This window comes from Paroedura picta, chromosome 4, assembly GCF_049243985.1.
Source record: "Paroedura picta isolate Pp20150507F chromosome 4, Ppicta_v3.0, whole genome shotgun sequence".
Classification (NCBI taxonomy): domain Eukaryota; kingdom Metazoa; phylum Chordata; class Lepidosauria; order Squamata; family Gekkonidae; genus Paroedura; species Paroedura picta.
In genome coordinates this window covers 133960521-133981845 of record NC_135372.1, presented here as the reverse complement: position 1 = coordinate 133981845, position 21325 = coordinate 133960521, and the positions used below count along the sequence as shown (strand labels likewise).

General features: G+C 43.3%; 1 protein-coding gene across 3 annotated transcripts in view; it reads right to left on the bottom strand.

The window, feature by feature from the left end:
* Nucleotides 1–21325, bottom strand: part of GNAS (GNAS complex locus) — a 233298-nt gene that overhangs the window by 112819 nt on the left and 99154 nt on the right. For all 3 annotated transcript variants that reach the window (XM_077335722.1, XM_077335723.1, XM_077335724.1), the window contains exon 2: nt 21180–21252. In XM_077335722.1, the coding sequence (XP_077191837.1) occupies nt 21180–21252 (73 nt within the window). The remainder of the gene's footprint in view (nt 1–21179; nt 21253–21325) is intronic.

Below are 21325 nucleotides of genomic sequence, written 5' to 3'. Positions count from 1 at the left end.
CCCGAAGCGAGAAGCTCGCCAGGCTGCGAGCAAATTGGCCACCAAAGCAGTGCGCGCATGCGCGTTTGCGCTGGGGCTGCCGTGCGTGCGCGGGCCCCCGGGCCGCCCTCTCCCCCCACTCCGCCGCAGCGGTCGGCAGCGGCCGAAAGCTTGCGGACCGCTGTTTTAGAAGACTATTAGTTTTGTTCTGGGGAATTCCCATAGTATTCTGGAAAAGATGAATGATTGCTGCTGTTAAAAAGAATATACAAAACACCATATTGTATATATTAATGAATTTCCCAGGATTGCTCAATTCAGAGAAAGTGAAAAACCAAACACATTAATGAAAGGTATAACGTTTAACTTCCTCAATTCATTGAGTAAAAACCAAACAAATGGAAGCTACAAATGTTAGTTGCTTCTATGGCAAACAGAAGAATCACATCCTCATCCCAGACTCTGGAAGCTAGGAACTGCATAAAATCATAATATTTTATATAGAACCTTAAAAATATCTACCATTCCAGACTTTCACTTAAACTCTATTATTTGGAATTAAAACACATAAATAGGATTTACTTAATTGAAGATAACATGGAGGCTTCCCTGCTCCCCCCCCCCCCAATTGGCTGATTTCATTAAAAGCATAAGGCAGACTACATAGAAGTATATTAAGATGGCCTTAGATCACTTTTTAAATCTGATAAACCACTTTGGTTGCCTTTTGCCCGAATGAAATAGTTCAAGTCAATCAACCTGGTCAATTCTCTTCACCTTTCATGGTATGTTCCAAAATAAGGCCCCCCTATGTTCTAGCTGTTGTGGTCCTACCAGGCTGACTAGAATCCCCTAACACTTATGCTATCGGGTTCCTTAAAGTAGCGATCCCCAACCTGTGGGCCACATGTGGTCCTTCGACTAATTGGAGATGGGTCCCGAAGGACTCTTTCTCCCCCCTGGACCTTTACTTCACCCCCCCCCCCCTTGGCCCTTTACAACACACTTCGGGTGTCATTGTCTCCCATCTCGTTGCGGAGAAACAAGCTCAGGGTTCCCACTGATTTGTCATTGTCATGAGTTAAAATTTCCATGAAAATAAAATCCCTTATTTTGAAGGGATGTTTAAACATTACCATAGTGATCAAAAAGCGTTAGGGCAGTGGTTGAGAGTAGAGGCGTTATAAAATAAATAAAAGGCGTTGAGTGGTCCCTGGTGATAAAAAGGTTGGGGACCACTGCCTTAAAGGCTCCATCCTATGTCCCATGCAATTAATAATTTACATGCAATCACAGAGAGAGAGAGAGATCAGGTTTTCTTTGAAAACTGGGGTTAGGCCACAGTTAACCACCTGCACCTCCAGACTTGATTACTATAAAGTACCTTATGAGGTACTGTCTTTGGAGACTATTCACAATTTTTTCATCAAACCAAAGCAATTATGTTGCTTGATCATTCCTCCACAGGAACATCTATTGCCACAATCTTGACTTTCAGTGTCAATTCTTGGCCTTACTGGAACCCAGGTTCCTTCTCTTCTACAAACTGCCCTACCATTAAGACCAACATCAGAAGTCTTATTGAGTTTGCCCACACACTCTCCACTGTTCTTCCCAGAAGAGAAGAACATATATATGCATGGCTGTTTTCACTTTCTAATTAAGTCATTACAGTATTATCACCACCAAATTAAAAATACTGTGCTTTCCCTTAATCCTGTTATTTTTAAAACATCTCAGTTGAGCAGTGGAAAACTTTAAATGCTGATGTTTTTGTTTTAATGCTGTTTCCTGCTGCCAGTTTTATTTATGGCATTTTTATTGATTTATTTTCATCTGTGTGTGCTGCCTTCAAGAGTCCCATGGCTATAATTATGGCTATAGAGTGGTCCAGAAATAACTTAAAATAAAAATAAGGACACAACTCCACATGAACAGAGGGCTATGTGAATGAGATGTTCCCTCAGCGGAAATTAAAAGAACAACTCAAATGCACGGGAGAAACATTTGCCCATCCAAGAGCACAGGGCTTCAGATTAGGACAGATATAGTCATGACTGCAGTGAATAATGTCCTTCGCTTTACGGTTATTACTACCTATTTATGGACTAGACACATATCTCTTTGGACCCCTGGAGAACCTGGCAAGTTGTTTCTACTATTTTACAGATGAATTTTCCTATAGTTACAAGATTTAAATCCAAAATTAAATCACAGTGACTCTAAAATTTTCCTTTTTTATTTTTAATATTCAAATCCTTAAACCTTTTAACCAAGCTAGTCTCCCCAATTATTGTTGATCTCCAAAACAAATTGCAGCCAAAGCAATTTGACATACTAGCACAAAGACAAAATGTTTTTTTGGAGGTCCTTTACCTCTATAAGAGCCTCTTGTGGCGCAGAGTGTTAAGGCAGCAGACATGCAGTCTGAAAGCTCTGCCCGTGAGGCTGGGAATTCAATCCCAGCAGCCGCCTCAAGTTTGACTCAGCCTTCCATCCTCCTGAAGTCGGTAAAATGAGTACCCAGCTTGCTAGGAGATAAACGGTAATGACTGGGGAAGGCACTGGCAAACCACCCCGTATTGAGTCTGCCATGAAAACGCTAGAGGGTGTCACCCCAAGGGTCAGACATGACTCCGTGCTTGCACAGGGGATACCTTTACCTTACCTCTATAGCTGCCTGAATGCCCATAATTTGCTCATCATTTTAGAAGAACAAGGGTATTTTGATGGGTTGGGTATATTGGACCCAAAAATAATTATTTCCTGTTATTCCTGAATCCTGATACTGGTATGGTATTGGGATTCAGAAAATATTTAGGAACCAAGAACCATTTAAATGCCTGCCAAACATCGAATCCTGCTGAGATAGTTTCTCTGCAGGAGCGGCTTTGGTTGTGCTGGGGAACCTGGTTCTAATTGCCCCCTATGCAGAGACCAAAAAACAGCTGATCATGTGGAGAGAAGTCACCTCCAGATCTGCTTGGTCTGTGCTCAGGAGTCCATTTTAACCCCCCACCCCCTACCCACACACACACATGTACACAGTGTCCACCAACTGGCAGTCATTCCAGTGGTCCTTTGTTTCCCATCTCTTTGGAAGGGAGTGGAAATGAAAGGAAGGGTTTAAATGGTTGCTGGCCATTTCAGCAGTATAACTTTCAAATATGCCCAAATAAAAGCCCCCCCCCCAAAGGCTTTTATTTGGCTCAGCTATACTGATAGTCAAAGCAGAACAAAGAATCTGTATTCAGCTAAGAAGCACAGATAAGGTATTTTTCCTAGTTTGGGTGACTGGAATGTGCAATGCCTATCATGTATGTAAAATTACTGATTTGTGATTTGCTGTGTCACAACTATAGAATTGTTAGAACAGTAATCTGTTTTGTGTCTTCTGGTATAGTCCTATAATGTCAGTTATTAAGAGCAACAGTGTGGCATTGAATTTTAGTCTGTTAAGAGGCAACTTGATGATAATGAATTAAATTACTACCCTTTTACTCCACTAAAAGAGTTCCTAGTGGCATGTTCAAAGAAACAAACCTAGTGGGCCAGGTTGGCTTATCAGCCTGAAGAGAGAAGGCTCCCCAAAACTCTTCTGGAAACTGAAAACTGCAGGTAGTACAGCTGCTCCACTCAGACTTGAGAAGAAGAGTGGTGTATGCAGAACCCAAGGCTCAGAACAGCAAGTTGTTCAGTGCAACAAGGACCCTTTAGTGCCAAACTGGAGAACACAGGAGTGTGTGTTTTGTGTGTCACATTATGTTGAGCTGTGGTTCATACAGAAGCAGCTCTTGTTGAGGCTTGCCGTGTCTACCTGCTTCAAATTTCAGCATTATCCGAGATGACCTTCTTCTGAATTCTTTGACAAACATAGTTGATTTGGAGGGGAGAGGCAAGTTAGGACATCTGGATTGTGGCTGGCCAATGAGCTGACCTGGATGGCCCAAGCTAGCCTGAATTTCTTCAGATCTCGGAAGCTAAGCAGAGTTGACCCTTATTAGTATTTGGCTGGGAGACAACCAAGGAATTCCAGGGTCCCTGTCAAGAGGAAGAAAATGGCAAACAACCTCTGCCGTCACTTGCCTTGAAAATCCGATGAGGTCTCCATAAGTTGGCAGTGTCTTGGCACCACTTTACATACCCAGTGAGCTAAGCCAAAAATTGGTGAACCCCATTGATCGGGCAGTTTTGTTTTTTGAATATACCTAAGACATATTACGCCATGTATTTAAAACCCTGTTAGGGAAATAAAAAGATTTTCCTAATCACATCGACCTTATGAAGTAGTCTTGCATAAGAAAACAATCAGAACTACCTACTGCCAAAGCGCTGGTATACTAAATTCTCTTTTTTTAAACAATGCTTTTGCCAGTCTTTAGACTTTAATTCCAGACTCAAATGTTCAATAGTATAATCCTAAACAGAGTTAGGCTATTCTAAACCCATTAAAGTCAATGGGCTTAGAAGCGAATTGCAAAAAAAAAAATCGTCTCGTAAAGTGACTGTCCCTGCTGTCGACTGTGCCATTATTTCTCTACCTTGGGAGTCCCAAAGAATGCAGCAGGGACACATAATTATTTTCTGGAGTCTTGAGTACAGATAGGAGAAAGGAGTATAACCTACTTAATAATCCATTGGAGAATAGGTCAAGTAAGGGTAGTTAATTTATCTATTTAGATATATCATGTGCTGCTTTGCTCCAAGTACAATTCCCAATGATTATTATTAAAAACATTTTTAGGCTGCCTTTCCACTCAAATCAAGGTCCCCAAGGTGGTGAATGTTTTAAAAAAAACTACATTTAAACATTTGAACAATTAAAAACACAAAAAATAATTCAATAAAAACATATATAACAAGCAACACCAGAAAAAGGAAGGGACGATAACCATTACTGAGGGCATGCCAAGCGAAACAAATAAGCCTTCAACTTGCCGATGAAAGATACTGATAGAGGGAGATAAGACAAATTTCCCTGGGGAAGAAGTTTGGCGGCATAATCAAGAAAGCCCTTTTTCAGGTTGCCACCCATGCAGTGTCAAACAGTGGGGACAACCCAAGAAGGGCCCCCAAAGATTAATGGAGTGTATGGACAGGTTCATAATAAAAACAAAATGGAAACTTCCAGCAGTGAGTATGTCCCTCAACCACATTTTGACCACATAGTTCTTCTCAGGGGCTCAGGACAGTACATACGGTTGTCCTTTCCTCTATTTTAGCCCTATGGAGGTAGGTTAGGCTGGCAAAGAGCAACTTGACAGACGTCTGCAAGGAAGCTTCACTGCTAAGTGAAGATCTGATGCTAGGTCTCCCCCCTCTTAACCACTACACTGCTATGCTAGAAGTTAAGATTTCTTTGTTCTCTTTCCCTTTACCCAGAACTTCTGAATCATTTGTTTTCTTCAATCACAATTCGAATAAAATCTGGTAGGGCCATGAGGGATAGAGAAGACTGCTCTGGGGCCCACATTCAACCATCTCTGATATATTAAACTTGGCAGTAAAATTTTTCAACTAACAACTGAAACCAGCTGTCTTAGTGGACGGAGTCAATGACAACAATTCCAAGCAGTCAAAATCTCTATCCTTACTGGCAAGAATGGTAATCATAACTACAAGCCTGAACTGCCGCATAATGAATGAACAGAAGATGTTTTAATCATTTCCAGTTAATCAGAATTCCTACATTAAAAAATAACAAAAATGTCTGCCTAGGACAACTGAGCTCGATTCATTTTTATCCAAGACATACAGGTGTGCGTTGGAAGTTCACATGAATATCCTAGCTGCATTCCATCTTCAGCATTTTGACCATCAGAACGAAAAATCTGAAGGCGACAAACCACATGACCCAAACAATGAAGATTATTAACTCGATCACAAACCCCTCTGATGAAAACAATTTATCAAATGTTAAGACATCAACACTGGCTGAGCCCATCAATCATGTCATAGTGATTCTTAAGACCCCAGACAGCCTCCATCCAAATGTTCTCCTCCACAAGTAGGAGGTACATTCAATATGGCGCTCCCAAGCCTCCACCAGTTACTACCTCCTGCTGCAGCCCTAACAATAACCCAGTTTACACCATTCCAGAGGGTTCCCCTCACAAAACTTAGGTATATTCATGGGGAGCTGTCACGGGAAACTACAAAAGGAAGTGGGAAAGCGCAATCTACAAATTAAACTCTATAAGCTTGATCCTGTCTATTACAAAAAGTTCTCAAAGTTCACAAATAGAGCTCAAGGACCAATAGTTGAATTCATGAAGATAAATGTTTAAGTCCAATGGCTCCAAGCTTCTACCTTGAATAAATGCTTGTTGGTCTTAAAGGGGCCATTGGACTCAAACTTTATGCTGCTGCTCAGTTATATGCTGGACCAACACATCCACCCACTTGAACCTTATCTTCATGAAGATAAACTTTTAGAAAAGGACTAGACAGGCTGATTCTTTTAAACACAAAAACAAGTAAGTACCAGAGAAAATAAAGCAATCTGACCTTATTAAAAAGCATGTTTTATTGGCTGGGGGTTGGTGGGGGTGGGATGTCCTAGAAAGCCTGACCAGAACAAAAGGAAAAACAAGGCAGGAAAAACAAGTAACTGAAAAGGCTCTCCTGGAAAACAAGTGACCAAGCACCATAAGCAATTTTTCTTTCCCATGAACCAAGGAAAATGAGGTAGAGTTTTGCAACCACGTTGCAGCCCAGCAGCCACGTTGTTTACTCTGCGAGTCTTCTAGGCAGGTTCTACATTGTTTTGCACAGTGAAACTTCGCAAGGTAGAAAAAGCACCAATAGCATTTCAGTGACAATGACAGTCTTTCAATTAGGCAGTAACCTTTCAATCACAGAATAATAAACACAGGGCTGCTTAGACAGAGATATATGTATATGTATTTTCATAGAAGCATAAGCGTTGGAAGGGACCTCATGGGTCATCCAGTCCAACCCCCTGCACTATGCAGGACACTCACAACCCTATCACTCATCCACTGTCACCTGCCACCCCCTTGAATCTTTACGGAATCAGCCGTTCCGTCAGATAGCTATCCAGCCTCTGTTTAAAAATTTCCAAAGATGGACAACCCACCACCTCCCAAGGAAGCCTGTTCCACTAAGAAACCGCTCTGTCAGGAACTTCTTCTGGATGTTTAGATGAAATTTCTTTTGAATTAATTTCATCCCATTGATTCTGGTCCGTATCTCCAGGGCAAGAAAGAACAACTCTGCTCCATCCTCTATATCAGCGGTCTGCAACCTTTTTTGTGGTGCGGACCGCAGCCAATGGCTGGGAGGAGAGGGCGACCCAGTGCCCTGCGCATGTGCGGCAGCCCTCGCGCAAACATGCATGTGCGGACTTGCCATGCATGGGCGTTTGCACCTGGCAGGCCCACAAATGTGCACACTCGTCAGTTTCGTGCATGTGCACATGCGTGGACCTGCCATGCACGCATGCATGGTGGGTCTGCACACGCGCAAAACTGCCACATGTGCGCGTTTCCAGCCCCGCCAGGCGCAAACACGCATTTGCGGCATGTCCATTTGCACCTGCAGTGTACTGGCGGCCGCGCTTCCCTCTCCCCCCCTCCCGCAGCAAGAAGCTTGCCGGGCTGCAAGCTAATCACCCGCTTCGGCGGCCTTTTGCTTGCAGCCTGGCGAGCTTCTCGCTGCGGGAGGGGGAGGGGAGAGGGACCCGCGGACCAGTGCCGAGGCATTCGCACCCCGGCAGCGGGCCATGGCCCGGTGGTTGGGGACCACTTCTCTATATGGCACCCTTTTAATTACTCGAAAATGATTATCAGATCCCCTCTCAGTCGTCTCCTCTCCAGGCTAAACAGACCAAGCTCCCCCAACCTTTCTTCAGATGTCTTAGTCAAACCCCTCATCATCTTTGTTGCCCTCTTTTGGACACGCTCTTGTTTGTCTACATCTCTCTTCTACTGGAGTGCCCAAAACTGAACACAGTACTCCAAGTGAGGCCAAACCAGAGTAAAGTAAAAATTACTGTTGACGATTTGCAATTTCTCAAGCCTAAACAGTATATCCATGAAGATGGATAGTCTCAAGATTACCTTATTACCTTATTACAGTGATATCTTATTGGAAAGTTGTTGATGTTACAGTCTATATATTGTTTCTTGTAAGTTATATAATGTTCAATGTAAACCGCCCAGAGCTGCAAAGAAATGAGCAGCATAGAAATCCAAATAATTAAATAAAGATTAGACTGGAATTATAAGTAAGGCAAGAGGGGGAACGAAGATATTTTGTCATTTGAAATGAAAAAAGATGTACCTGAGGACAGCACAGATGTGTTAGTGGCTGATTCTGCAAATAAATAAATAAAAAGCCAAGAAAAAAGCTCCATGTAAAATAGTAGACCAAATGTCCTGTAGCTGAGAATACATTTTGACAAGACACCAAATCAAAAGTAGTTCATCACAGTTTTCTGTCACATGAGGCAAAGCAAATCATATTTGGGTGTCTTGGGTCCTTAGAGCTCTTCCTTGAGTAACTGTTATATTCCACAAGTGGAACTCAAAAGGGAAAGCAAAATATCTTGAATCCTTGGAGACCAAATGAAAATGTCCCCCTTTGTGAATGAGAAAGCAAATGGCAAAATCGTGTTACGGTGGTATCTTGTGTTTTTGATATCATGTCTCTGATACAGCCCATGACTGTATTTGCCTTTACCACCACATCACAGTCTGCTCCCATTTAGCTTACAGGCCCCCAGTACCCCCCAGATCTCGTTGACACAAAATGCTACCCAGAAGGGTATCTCCCATTTAGTATGCATACTTCTCATTTTTGTGACCCTCCAAAAACCCAGGCTCCACCCCAGATCTCCAGGAATTTCTAAGCCCAGTGTTGGCAACCTTCCCCCTAAAGTCTCCATCTTTAGAAGGCTGGAAAAGCCTTCTTCTGCTTGCTCCTCGACATAAGATTTTCCATTTTTTGCTTCTCTCTTTCTTTCCCTAACTGTCTTTCTCCCCAATGAGGACCTTATATATATATTTCCAGAAGTAAAATATGGATGCTGGACAACAGCCAAAAAAGAAGTGTAGGTAATACAGTGTGTTTTGAATTTGCAATAGACCTAACACCAGGAAAGAGGTGTGTGTTCAATTTGGGTGTGCTGGGGAGGGGGAAGTAGGGATGTGGCCTGGGAGTCAAGGGGGCAGCTGTTTGGGAATCACTGCTCTAGAATCTTTACCTTTAGGATCAAGACGTTAGGGTGATCCCTAGAGAGAGGGCCACTTATCCCAGACCAAAAGTGGAATCCCACTGAACATGCCCCATTCCAGTATCACCTGTCCTCTTCCCCAGAACACAAGGTGCTTTCTTCATTTCTTTGACCTCCTATGAGAATAAAACCAGAACATTTCTGTAGCATGTCACTTCCTTGCCACACCCTGAATGGCAGACTGGTCCATGCCCCTGATCCTGCTGGCAGGAGACCACAACCCACAACCAAAATCTATCATACATGGCTCTATTTCCTTCTCTTGTTCTCCCTTATCACTTACATCAGTTCTTTCCAACTCTATAATCCTAGATCTGGCATAAGAATTCCTGGTCAGGATAGAAAAAGCTTTAGTAAAATCTGAAGCAAACATGAATATTTTACTCCCTTTTTAACATACTGCTACAATTCAGAGAGGGATTACAGCCCTTGCAAATCAAGTTGCTTAGGCCATATTAAAAAAAATATTTTAAGAAAGGTTACCCTGAAAGCTGTGGCAGATTAGGGAATCATCAGGAGCAATAACACAAGACAATGGAAGTGTAACTTGTAAGAGAGACAGTTAAAAAGTTGTCAGAATGATTCCACACCAAATAAATAGATGAAACATGTAAGCCAAAAGTACATTTATTCTTTCATATAGGCAACCATAACCAAGCAAACCTGGGGATAGAAAATGATTCACCAGGTTAAACTGCAAGTTAAGATCCACCAGTGAGCAGTATAGACCAGGGGTAGTCAACCTGTGGTCCTCCAGATGTTCATGGACTACAATTCCCATGATTTCTGCTGGCAGGGGCTCATGGGAATTGTAGTCCATGAACATCTGGAGGACCACAGGTTGACTACCCCTGGTATAGACCACTTTGCAAACTAAGCCTGCTGCTTCCACATTGAGGTGTATGCGAGCCTCCAAAAATCAAAAACATGAACCTAACCAGAATGGGTTGAAAGCAGACCACCTGCTTAACAAAAAAGCCATTCCAGATTTCAATAACTTAGTTGTCTAGAAAGCACACAATGGACAGATTCCTGTCCAGGAAGTATACAGTGTCCTTCCCTGGAGCACAATAAAATCGGAGTCCAGTAGCACCTTTAAGACCCACAAAGATTCCCTGGAGGTGAGAATCATAAAACTGGAAGGGGCCATACAGGCCATCTAGTTCAACCCTCTGCTCAATGCAGGATCAGCCTAAGATGTTATCTGTGCACCAGCTGCTTGAAGATTGCTGGCTTGGTCCCCTGGCCCTGGATGGTCTTGAGCACTCCCCTCGGCACCCTCTCAATTCTGTTCACATCCTTTGAAATTGAGGCCTCCAGAAATGCACACAGTCCTTCAGGCGCAGTCTGACCAATGCAGTATACGAAGTGTGTTCTAACCAATGCGGTATACAGGTTAGCAAATTCCCTAAACAGACTCTTCTGCCGCTCAGTATAAAGCCATGGAGATAAATGGAAAACAGACAGAGATTGAAGTGCTTTGAAAAGCCAAAGGAAGGGATGACAGCAAAAAGGCAGGTGGAGGGACTGTAAAAGAGAAATGGGGAAAACCCCTACAAAAACTTGATGTCCAGGTAGCTTACAGTGCTGCAAAGCAATATAGCTTATTAGGTTATGCTACTTGGTACATAACTTATTGTGTCTCTGTCCATTTGTATACATTCCCCATAAGCTGTGGCACTCAGAAGTTAAAACAACGTCCAGCATTTTGACCAGCGTCTGCAGAACAGCTCATGATATTTGTAAAACGTCAACAATTTAAAAAAAAATTTCAAATTAAAATTAAAATGAAACAAAGACAGACAGAGACAAAATATAAAAGGGAGACTCTTTACAGTGGAGAATTCCAGAGAAGGGAAAAGAGAAAGAGAAAGTAAGAGCTGAATCAGGAACAAGCCCATAGCACTCCCTCCCTTCCCCAAGTCTATGTCATAAGGCAATTGGTCATATTCAGCCATGGGGGAAGGGAGACAACAAGTCCAGCTGAATCAAGACCAAAGTTGACCTAACAAAGGCTGAGCTAAGTAATATCACTTCCATCATTCTGCATGCTTCAGATCTCACCATTAGCTTTTGGTACTGAAGTATCCCACTACACTTATTTTCCTTGTGGCAATCACCTCAATCCATTCTCCAAAATGCTGTCAACCCAACAGTTATTAACTCTTGTGGTCCATTCATCATCCTCAAGATGGCGACCCAACCAGTGACTTGCAGTAAAGATGGTCAATGCTTGACGACAGATGACAGTCTTGTAGCAAGTTTTTAGTGACTGTAACTAGGATTCTCAAAAACAGTGCTGATTTGGACCTTGATCCGATGCATAGCATACATATTAGCTATGTTATCACTGTTAAGCTCACTGAGGAAGGAGGTGTCCTTAAGAGACACAGGTAGACCACAGCCAGTTTAGGTAAGGCTTTCTCAAGCAAGGTTTCATTAAACCCTGGGTTTCTTGACAGCCCTAGAAGGGTTTCCTGAAAGGGAGGGAGTTAATTTTTGATATATTATTTAATTTGTTAAACATTTATTGGGTGATGTGGCTATATATGGTCATATCAAACCGCCCCCCAAAGGCCAATAATGGGCCTGGAGGGGGTGGGAAGGAGAAGGGCCATGGGTGAGCATGTACACAGCTATGGTTCCCAACTATATTCTTCATGATTGCACCACTTCTGGAGTTTCTCAAAAAAGTTGAGAAAGGTTGGCTTAGGTCCGTTTAGACATACCTTTTGTCTTGCTTGCATCTTGAATTCATGTACAGTTAATCAGTCCTTGTAAAACTGCCCTTGACAATGGGGAAGGAATGGCCATGAATATATAAAGTTACCCAAATAAAAGCAACAGGAAGTGGCAACCAGCAGAGAAGGGGAATGATGTGTGCCAGCCATTGAAGCTCCAGCCCTAACCGCTCTCCTTTGCCCTGCTGGGATGGACTCCAGTGTGGCTGTTGAAAAGGAAAATGGTCACGTGAATGGCTAACACGGGGCTCAGTCAGCCTGACCACTTGCATCCTGTTGGCCTTTCTGTGCATCACTGTCAAGATTCATTTGTTCATAATCTTCATATCCATTTGTTCATATCAAACATTACCAAGATCAAAGGTCCTTTTTTAAAGATGCAAATGTCAATGCAAGTAGGTCTAAGAGAAAGAACTGCCTAACACACACATCTTGGCTCCAGTGGCTAGCAGTCATCTTTCCCATATTTCTCAGGGTTACCATTTCCTGTCCCTATTGTCTGTGTAAGTTAAATATCCATGAATCTTTCCTCCCCATTGCTAAGGGCAGTTTTATAATGACTGACAATATGCTGTTAACCTGCATGTCTAAAGACAGTAAAAAGATGCACCAACAGAGGTATTTTCTTCTAGGGCTAATTTTGGCATATTCACTTGTCTGGATAACAGCATCCTGACTGTACATTTCTTATACCAACTTGAAGTACAAAGACCTAGATGAAATTATTTTGGCATCTCGCTCTAACTTCAAGTAAGTTTGTTGGTTCTTCTTGGGTGCCACAGTCCTAGCAGAAGACACAGGTTACCACTACCACCCCTCCTGCCATGCTGGCAGCTTCTTTGTAATTCTGTTCCCAACGCAAAGCAGGGCAGAGAATGTACATGTTTCAATACTCTGGCAAAGGTAGTGCAAAGGGTCCTTGTACACTGCTAATATAATTTCCTCCATTGGTTAGTCCTAGCAGGGTTTTTAAAAAAGCCTGGAAATTCCAGCAGTTGTGGAATCATGCAGGTCACCAGACTGTAAAGAACTGTAGGGCAACAACGTAATTGAGACTAGATTCAAAGCCCATTTTATACAGAAATAAAATGGGCGCTAGAAGGGCTCTCCCCCCTCCCCAACTCCAAAAGGCTTCTGCGTGACTGGGGACGGCGTGGGGCGGGTCTGCGAGGCAGGCCGCGCCGTCCATGGGCCCGCAGAAGCCTTTGTCCTCCTCCCCTGGCGAAGGCTTGCGGGAGGCAGGGGTGGAAGTCAGCAAGGCGTCCTACCTTCTGTGTCGATCCGGAACTTCGGAGCGTGGGGTAGGTACGGCGACGGTGGATCGTGGCCACCTCAGAGGCAGACGGCCACGTGCAGCGGCGCAGCCGCTGCGGGCTAGGCGCTTGGAGCGGCGGCACTGGTGTCGTGGCCTGTCGGCGGGGGTGTGTTCGGCCTCATATCAGGAGGCAGGTGTTCGTCGGGAAATTCGCGCGGTGGTGGGCTCGAAGGCTTGGGGAAGCGGCCAGCGGCAAGTCTTCACGTGGGAAGGGGTGGGCGGCGGTGGCGGGCGCCGGGGTGGGAAGGCCGTGCAGTGGGTCAGCCGGGGACGGAGGGTGGTGGTGGGTTCGCGCCGTTAACTGGCAGCAGCATTCGGGGAGGGGGGTGGGGTCGCGGTGAGTTCCTCAGTCGTCGGAGGGCAGTCGCTGGGTAAACTTGGGCCAGTCACAATAATCTGAAATCTTTCTCAGCCCCACCGACCTCACAGGCTGTCTGCTGTTGGGTAGGGAAGGGTAGGCAACCGTAAGCCGTTTCAGGACTCCTCTGGGTCGTGAAAAGCAGAGTACAAAAAACAAACAAAAAAAAACCATCTCCTTTTCATCATCAATGGTTGGACAAGACACTAAGAACTTAGCAACTGCCTCTTTGCACACCCTTACTAGCAGAAGTTGTAACAGAGTATGAACTGTTCCTCTCTAAGAAGTTTAAAGGATCACTTTTAGATACAGTTGTTGGGGGGAAAAGTAGGTTCTGAGTATTATAGTTGTCCTAAATGCACAAGAGTCAAACTGAAGCACAGAAAAAAATATTCAATTTTCTCAAGATACAACAGAAGACATTCCAGACGTCTAGCTCCAACCCATCCATCAAAGCAACAGTCACAGATGTAATTGCCCAAAGTTTTGTTCCCTAAGAAGTGAACTCTCAGATGTACCCCTTTCTCTATAAAACGTTGCCTCTTATTTTGATGGTGCTTTGGGGGATAAACAGCAAAGAACACTTCCATAAATAGCAAAAATCAGACAAGGGTCACATGAATTTTTCTGGACTAAAAGAGAGCAGCCCAGTAAAAGCACATGCAGACTGCAACGGCAGAAACTTTACTGCTTTTTTGTCTGCCGTGCGCGCCGCAGCTCTGTCACAATCTTGTGTAGGAAGTCAAAAGAGCGTGAACAACCCTTAAGGGTTCCCCTACAAACCTAAGATGCCGCATGCCACGTTAGAAGTGTGTGGTAGCTTCCAGGTCTATTGCCACAGTACAAGCTGGTTATGAATATCATTGCCAATTTAGACTTTCAAAATGCTTGGCATGAAACAATACTGCAGCAATTTTTTTATACTATTGTTGTATACATTAGACTTCAACGATCCGTGTTTCCATAACTGCTTGATTCCAAGCAAACTGCAGTCCAGAACCCGATTAACAGCTGCATTCTCAATGGAAAGAGCAACTAGTCTCGGGCCTCAAAAAACATACCAGCCTTCCATTGCATATGGTCCTTTATGACCCACCATGAAACAGCAACGATATTATCAGAACAATGAGTTCAGCGGCTGCTCAAAACAACCTCTCGAGGAGCACCAGAAGACATTGATTTAAAAAATTGGGGCAAGACTTTCTGTTAACTAGATTGTTTAACACAGCATCTTTCACATTCACTGATCCAGAGATATAGATAGGCCATTCCTGCTATAGGGCAAGTGGCAAACTGTGGCTCTCCAGGTTCCCATGGACTACAATTCCTATGATTCCCTGCCAGCACATGATGGCAGGGGCTCATGGGAATTGTAGTCCATGAACATCTGGAGAGCCGCAGTCTGGCCACCCCTCCGCTATAGACAGTAGCAAATAATCCCTTCCAGGTAAAAAACGGACTGAGCCATAATTCTTTATTTGCTTAGTCAACTGCTTGACATTCTAAACAAAAACATACTTTTTGTTAAATCCTCTGCTTGGCTTTTGGTTCTGCCTCTCCCCATCTCTCAACAGCCAAACATCACACATCTTGAGAAGAAGAAAGCTTCAAGACAATTAAGGAGAAACAGGCCTACAGAATGAGATCTTTATATTTCACGGAAAATATGTAAACTGTCCAATTGTGTTCCTTTTTCTTTTCTGGTTACATTTTCTCTCCTCCCAGTTGTGGTTACTTTTTGTCTACAAAGCAAAGTTTTTGAGTCTGTTAAAAATAATTTCTTGGAAACCTGGTTTTAACTGGAATATGGGCTTAATAGACAAGTGAAATTTATTACGTCTACGCACACCGCTGGATGCCAAGATGGGAGGAATATGAGCTTTGAAAACGGTTTTCTCTGGAAGAAATCATTCATCACTGCTCTAGATTTGAAAGGGCCATTTTTCCCTTTAAAAGGAAAGTCCAGAGGTCAAGAAGTATGGCATATGGCTTGTGGCTGCCACTCCCACCACCTCTTACCCTGTCCCACAATACAGACAGCTACACTGCACCCTCCCCACGCATGCACACACTTACACTTAGCACACTTGCAGGCACACAGGCTAGCAAATTTTTGCACTTCTGTCCAAGACCAGTTCACAATGCACATGAATTATATACATCCATTCTCCGACCCCCAATATAGATTTAATACTAGCTTGCGTCTCTATGGCAGGGCACACTGTAACTCTTCATTTATCAGCTAATGAAGTCAGGTGCGCTGACCTTGAAGGGCTGATCTTTTGTGACTGGTTATAATTCGCTATGCTTAAAACACCTTGCTAAGGCCTAAGGATTGAGAATAATGGCAGTTCTACGAACATGCATGTTCAGAGCAACATATGCATAATGCACAGAATATTGTGATGGAAAGGGCTGTCAAGTCATGGCCAATGCATGGCCCCTCCATATGGTTTTCAAGGTAGGAAACAAAAATGATTTGACACTGCCTGCCTCTTGGTGGTTTCCCAACCAAGTATTAACCAGGGATGACCCCTGCTTATTCTTCCAAGTTCTGATGGGATCAAGCTAGACGGGGAAATCCAGATCAAGGCATTCTAAACCAATATTGCAACAAAACCCCACACAATTATTGAAGAGAGCCAGGGAATATTAAGAATGCAAACCTGCTATGCTTTCTCCGCTTGCTAGGTTCTCTCCACGTCAGGAGGTTTTGAAATGCAGAAATCACTTAAACTCCTTGCTTTACTACTTCAAGGAAACAAAGAAACAAAAAGGCATTGTTGGGAGAAGCTTTATGTCAAGGGTAGTCAAACTGCGGTCCCTCCAGATGTCCATGGACTACAATTCTCATGAGCCCCTGCCAGCGTTTGCTGGCAGGGGCTCATGGGAATTGTAGTCCATGGACATCTGGAGGGCCGCAGTTTGACTACCCCTGCTTTATGTTTTGCTCTACGTCACACAACCTATATTTACATAACAGCTCGTTGTTGTTAGGAGCGAAGTCGTGTCCTACCTATCGCAACCCCATGGACAATGATCCTCCAGGCCTTCCTGTCTTCTACCATTCCCCGGAGTCCAATTAAATTTGCACCAACTGCTTCAGTGACTCCATCCAGCCACCTCATTCTCTGTCCTCCCCTTCTTCTTCTTTTGCCCTCGATCGCTCCAAGCATTAGGCTCTTCTCCAGGGAGTCCTTTCTTCTCATGATGTGGCCAAAGTATTTGAGTTTCATCTTCAGGATCTGGCCTTCGAAGGAGCAGTCAGGGCTGATCTCCTCTAGGACTGACTGGTTTGTTTGCCTTGCAGTCCAAGGGACAAGGATATATATATATGGGTATAATATTACATTGCTGTTCTGTATATGTGCAGGACTCTGAAAACATGCAGTGTCTAATATATAATATAATAATATAATATACCCATATATATATATATATATATATATATATATATATATATATTACAATACTGTTTTTGCATTCTATGAAAAAAAAATTGTTTGCTCCATATAGACCAAATTTTAATCAAGACCCCCCGCCCCCCCTGTCAATGGTGTCCCACTTTACCAATGTTAAAATCTGGTCACCTTATATTAATAGCCCATTTCCAAAGTTTTTCAACTTTTGCCACAATCTAGTTTGAAAGGGATGGACCAAGAAGGAAAAAGAGCCATCCAGGGGTGGGCAGGCTTGATTTTCATCTAATGGGTTCATTTGAGTCATTAAGTGCCAGGAAGCAACCTTAGTTCCCACTACAACATCCATGGGCTCACATATTAATTTTGCCCGTATTTGGTTACTATTCATTCTCACAAGAACAGGCATATGCCATATGCCCTGACCTGGACAGCCCAGGCTACTCTGATCTCATCAGATCACGGAAGCTAGCCACAGTCAGCCCTGGCTAGTATCTGGATAGGAGACCTCCAAGAGATAAAAGGGCCCTGATGTCTCTTGCCTTGAAAACGCCAGAGTTGAGGACAGCCCAGTTCCATTGACCATGTAATAAGTCCAACAATTCAGCCTAGGCATGCATTTTCAGGTAGGTAGCCATGCTAGTCAATATTAACAGAACATAATTTGAATGACAACACCAACTGGCTATTCTGGCCAATACATCTTGCACCTTGTAGCCAAAATATAAGGATGGATGGATGATGGATCTTCATTCTTATTTGTATCAGACAAAGTGAACTTTGCCCCTCTAAATCTCATAAAACGCATGCACAGTGTTCCAGAACTAAAGTCTTCAAATTCAGCACACACATGATTTTTATATGGGTCTTAACCACAAACAACTATATGCTGGAGTGTGATCAATATGCATAATAGTATGCATTATATTAGACACTGCATGTTTTCAGAGTCCTGCACATATACAGAACAGCAATGTAATATTATACCCATATTGCAGACAGATAGCCAAGGAAACATATGAGCTGGGAAATTCCTAGCTCACCACCTTTGCCACTATGCTATACCAGCTGTATTTCCTCTGAAAAAAACGCATGGCTCTTTCCTAATGATCTACCCCAATAACAAAATATTTCTCACACACACACGCACACACATTTTCTTCCATATACATTTTCCTTCCAAAGAAGCATTTAAAAAACATACCTAGAGATATTTCAAAAGCGTGAATCTTTAAAGAAACTGTTACAATTGCCACAGCTAACTTTTTAACCAAATTTATCTCAGTGTTGTTAACTACCGTTGATTAGTTGGAAAACACAATTGTTCACAGTTTGCTAGTATAATCAAAGAACTCAAAAGCCCAGAAAGGCAAAATCCCATTATGGTGGGCAAAACACATTTTGCATAAGCACAATGGGTTGTATTCTATTCCACTGATACAAGAGGCTCTTCCACTGATGGTAAAATGTCTCGCCCTGGCATAATTCACCAGGCTGGAGGCTTTCATAGAATCATAGAGTTGGAAGGGACCTCAAAGGTCCAAACCCCTGCAAAATGCAGGAAACTCACAACTTTAGCAGATCAGCATGCATACGCCCAACCAAAGGCATCCTTGCTGAAACTTCAAGCACAGCTGCTTCCAAAAGTGAACTCCTATGATTATTCTTCAAGACTCATTTCAGGTACATGTCAAAGAATAAAAGACATTCTTTAGGGAAACAATCATGCCACGCCCTCCCCTCAGAGTTACAACTCACATTACATTTTTCTTCTAATTCAGAAACAATATGAAGCATTTGCATTTACTTATATCTTGCTTTTCTTCATCACTTACGACTTTTAGCAGCTTACAGCAAAGTTCTCACCTCCTCCATTCTCTTACAACAACCACCCGTTCAGGCCCAGGCTGAGAGATTGTGTGGGGCCCAAGGTCACCCAGCAGGTTTCCACAGCAATAGTTAGAATTTGAACCCAAGTGTCCCAGGATCCTAGTCCTACACAGGGGTGGCCAAACTGTGTCTCTCCAAATGTCCATCGACTACAATGACCGTGAGCCCATGGCAGCAGCGTCAGACCGCCGCCCGAGGGAACCCCCAGCAGTCGCGCGAAGCACGGCTGCTGGGGGTTCCCTCCCTGCTGGACTCACACGCCTTCTCCCCTTTCAAAACCCCTTTTTATAAAGGGGCTTTGAAACTAGTAATCAAATATTTCAACTCTCTACTGTTGCATATATTGTGAACCAGCGTGGCATAGTGGTTATTTTTGGGCTGGAGCTGGAACAAAGTGGGTTCAAATTTGCCAACCGTTCATGAAAAGACTGAGTTGTCATATGCCAGTAATACTTCTTTTGTGCCAGCCTACCTTACAAGGTTTGTGCAAGTAGAAAATAAGGGGACGACATGAGGAAGAAGAGGACAATAACTATACACGTCACCCTGCACTCCTCAAAGACCACGCAGGACAAAAATATAGGACAGACAATCCTTCAATGCTTCTGACATCATCACCAAACTGGACCTGCTGTATGTTACGCTACTGTTACTACTGTCTTGCTGCTAGCCACCCAGTGTTGTATATACTGCGGCACTTTCATGGTCTAAAAATGGAATAATTTCTTAACCATAATGTGATTTATTTAGGTGCCAGGGGGGATCAGACTGTGACCCAGAAATTATCTCTTAAGGACTCAAGAGCTGGTTCTCACCTAATTTTTTAAAAACATTTTCAGCGAACATGATACTCCTCCCCTTGGTGGGAGGAGTCTGGTGATATCACAAACTGTCCTTGCAGTTCCCCATATCTTCAGAAGCCTTTTGCTACGGAGCACTTCCTCTTCGGCTGTGTCCGGACTGGGAACTTCGCTGCCCTGGCTCCCATGCAGGAGCATAAATCACAGACAGACAAGGTGCATTGAGCCAAATGCTCCCCCGTGTGGGAGCAGGAAAAGGCGGGGGCAACCTACCCCAAACTCCAGCCTGGTACAAAGTCTCCAGTGTGGAAACGGTCTCAAAGAAACATGAGGCAAAGGGATTTGGACTGTAATTGTGAAATTTATTTATTTAAATAAGGAAGAAGCCTTCTGGGAATGGAGGAAATATTTTGCCTTGAAATTCCAAGCACTAAAGGCTTCAATGAAGTTTAGGATGCATACTGTGCCGCTCTAAGCTAAGAAATGTCAACTATAGTGTTACTTTTTAAACTGTCTTAATCTTACATTTGATAGCTTCCTACTACTCAGCTGGGCCAAGGGAGGCGCATTCCACTGGCAGAAACTGTGTCTCACCAAGGTTTCACTCACAGACCCAATAAGCTTGCCTTAAAAAATGACGGAGGCTGGGGAGAAGAAACTCACAGTATGTCTCCGATCACACCTTTGCCCAAATAACTAAAACAGGAACTGCCAGTTACTTAAAGATGCAGCCAAGTTGATACAAACTGCATTCATGTAAGCTTATAAACCAATCTAACAAGAGAGGCCTTCTACGTATTTTGCCCATCTAAAGTCACAAAAAGAACAGGCTCAAACTAAAGTGTTGTTAAAAGTAATTTTCATCGATATTGCAGAAACCAAGCAGGAATCATAAGCACCCTTCAGGGGTACAAAATATCACACTCTTGAGAAAGTGCACGCTGTTTGTATTTCACACGACAAAACGCCGAGAGCAGCCCAAATCAAACATGTAGGGGTAGTCAAACTGTGGCCCTCCAGATGTCCATGGACTACAATTCCCATGAGCTCCTGCCAGCAATTGCTGGCCACAGTTTGACTAGCCCTGTGCTAGAGCAAAAGTTAAGTGTCAGCCATATTGTAGGAGGAACTGCAGCGGAACGTCCATCTTCAGTTAGCACGACATGGGATGCTTTGATTCAATCAACTAATAACAGTCTCATTTACACACTGGTTAAGTTTAATGCCCATAAGCCAGGTTAAAAAAAACACAACCTCAAAACAAAACACTATTCTTCCCGCCACCCCTGCAATAAATTCCGCCCAAGCAGGCATATTCAATTTCCCTCGCACTCATACGATTAACACAATATATTAAGAAACAAAACCAAGGGCAAACAGATGATTCCAATAACGCTGTGTAAGAATATAAAAGCACTTACTCTGCATTAAATCCATTCACATGCAAGATCCGCATCTGCTTGACAATTGTGCTTTTACCAGATTCCCCAGCACCTAGAGAATTAAAATACATCAGTGTCAGAAGGAAGCAACGGGAGATTCCAGGGGCACATGAGTTGCTTCTATT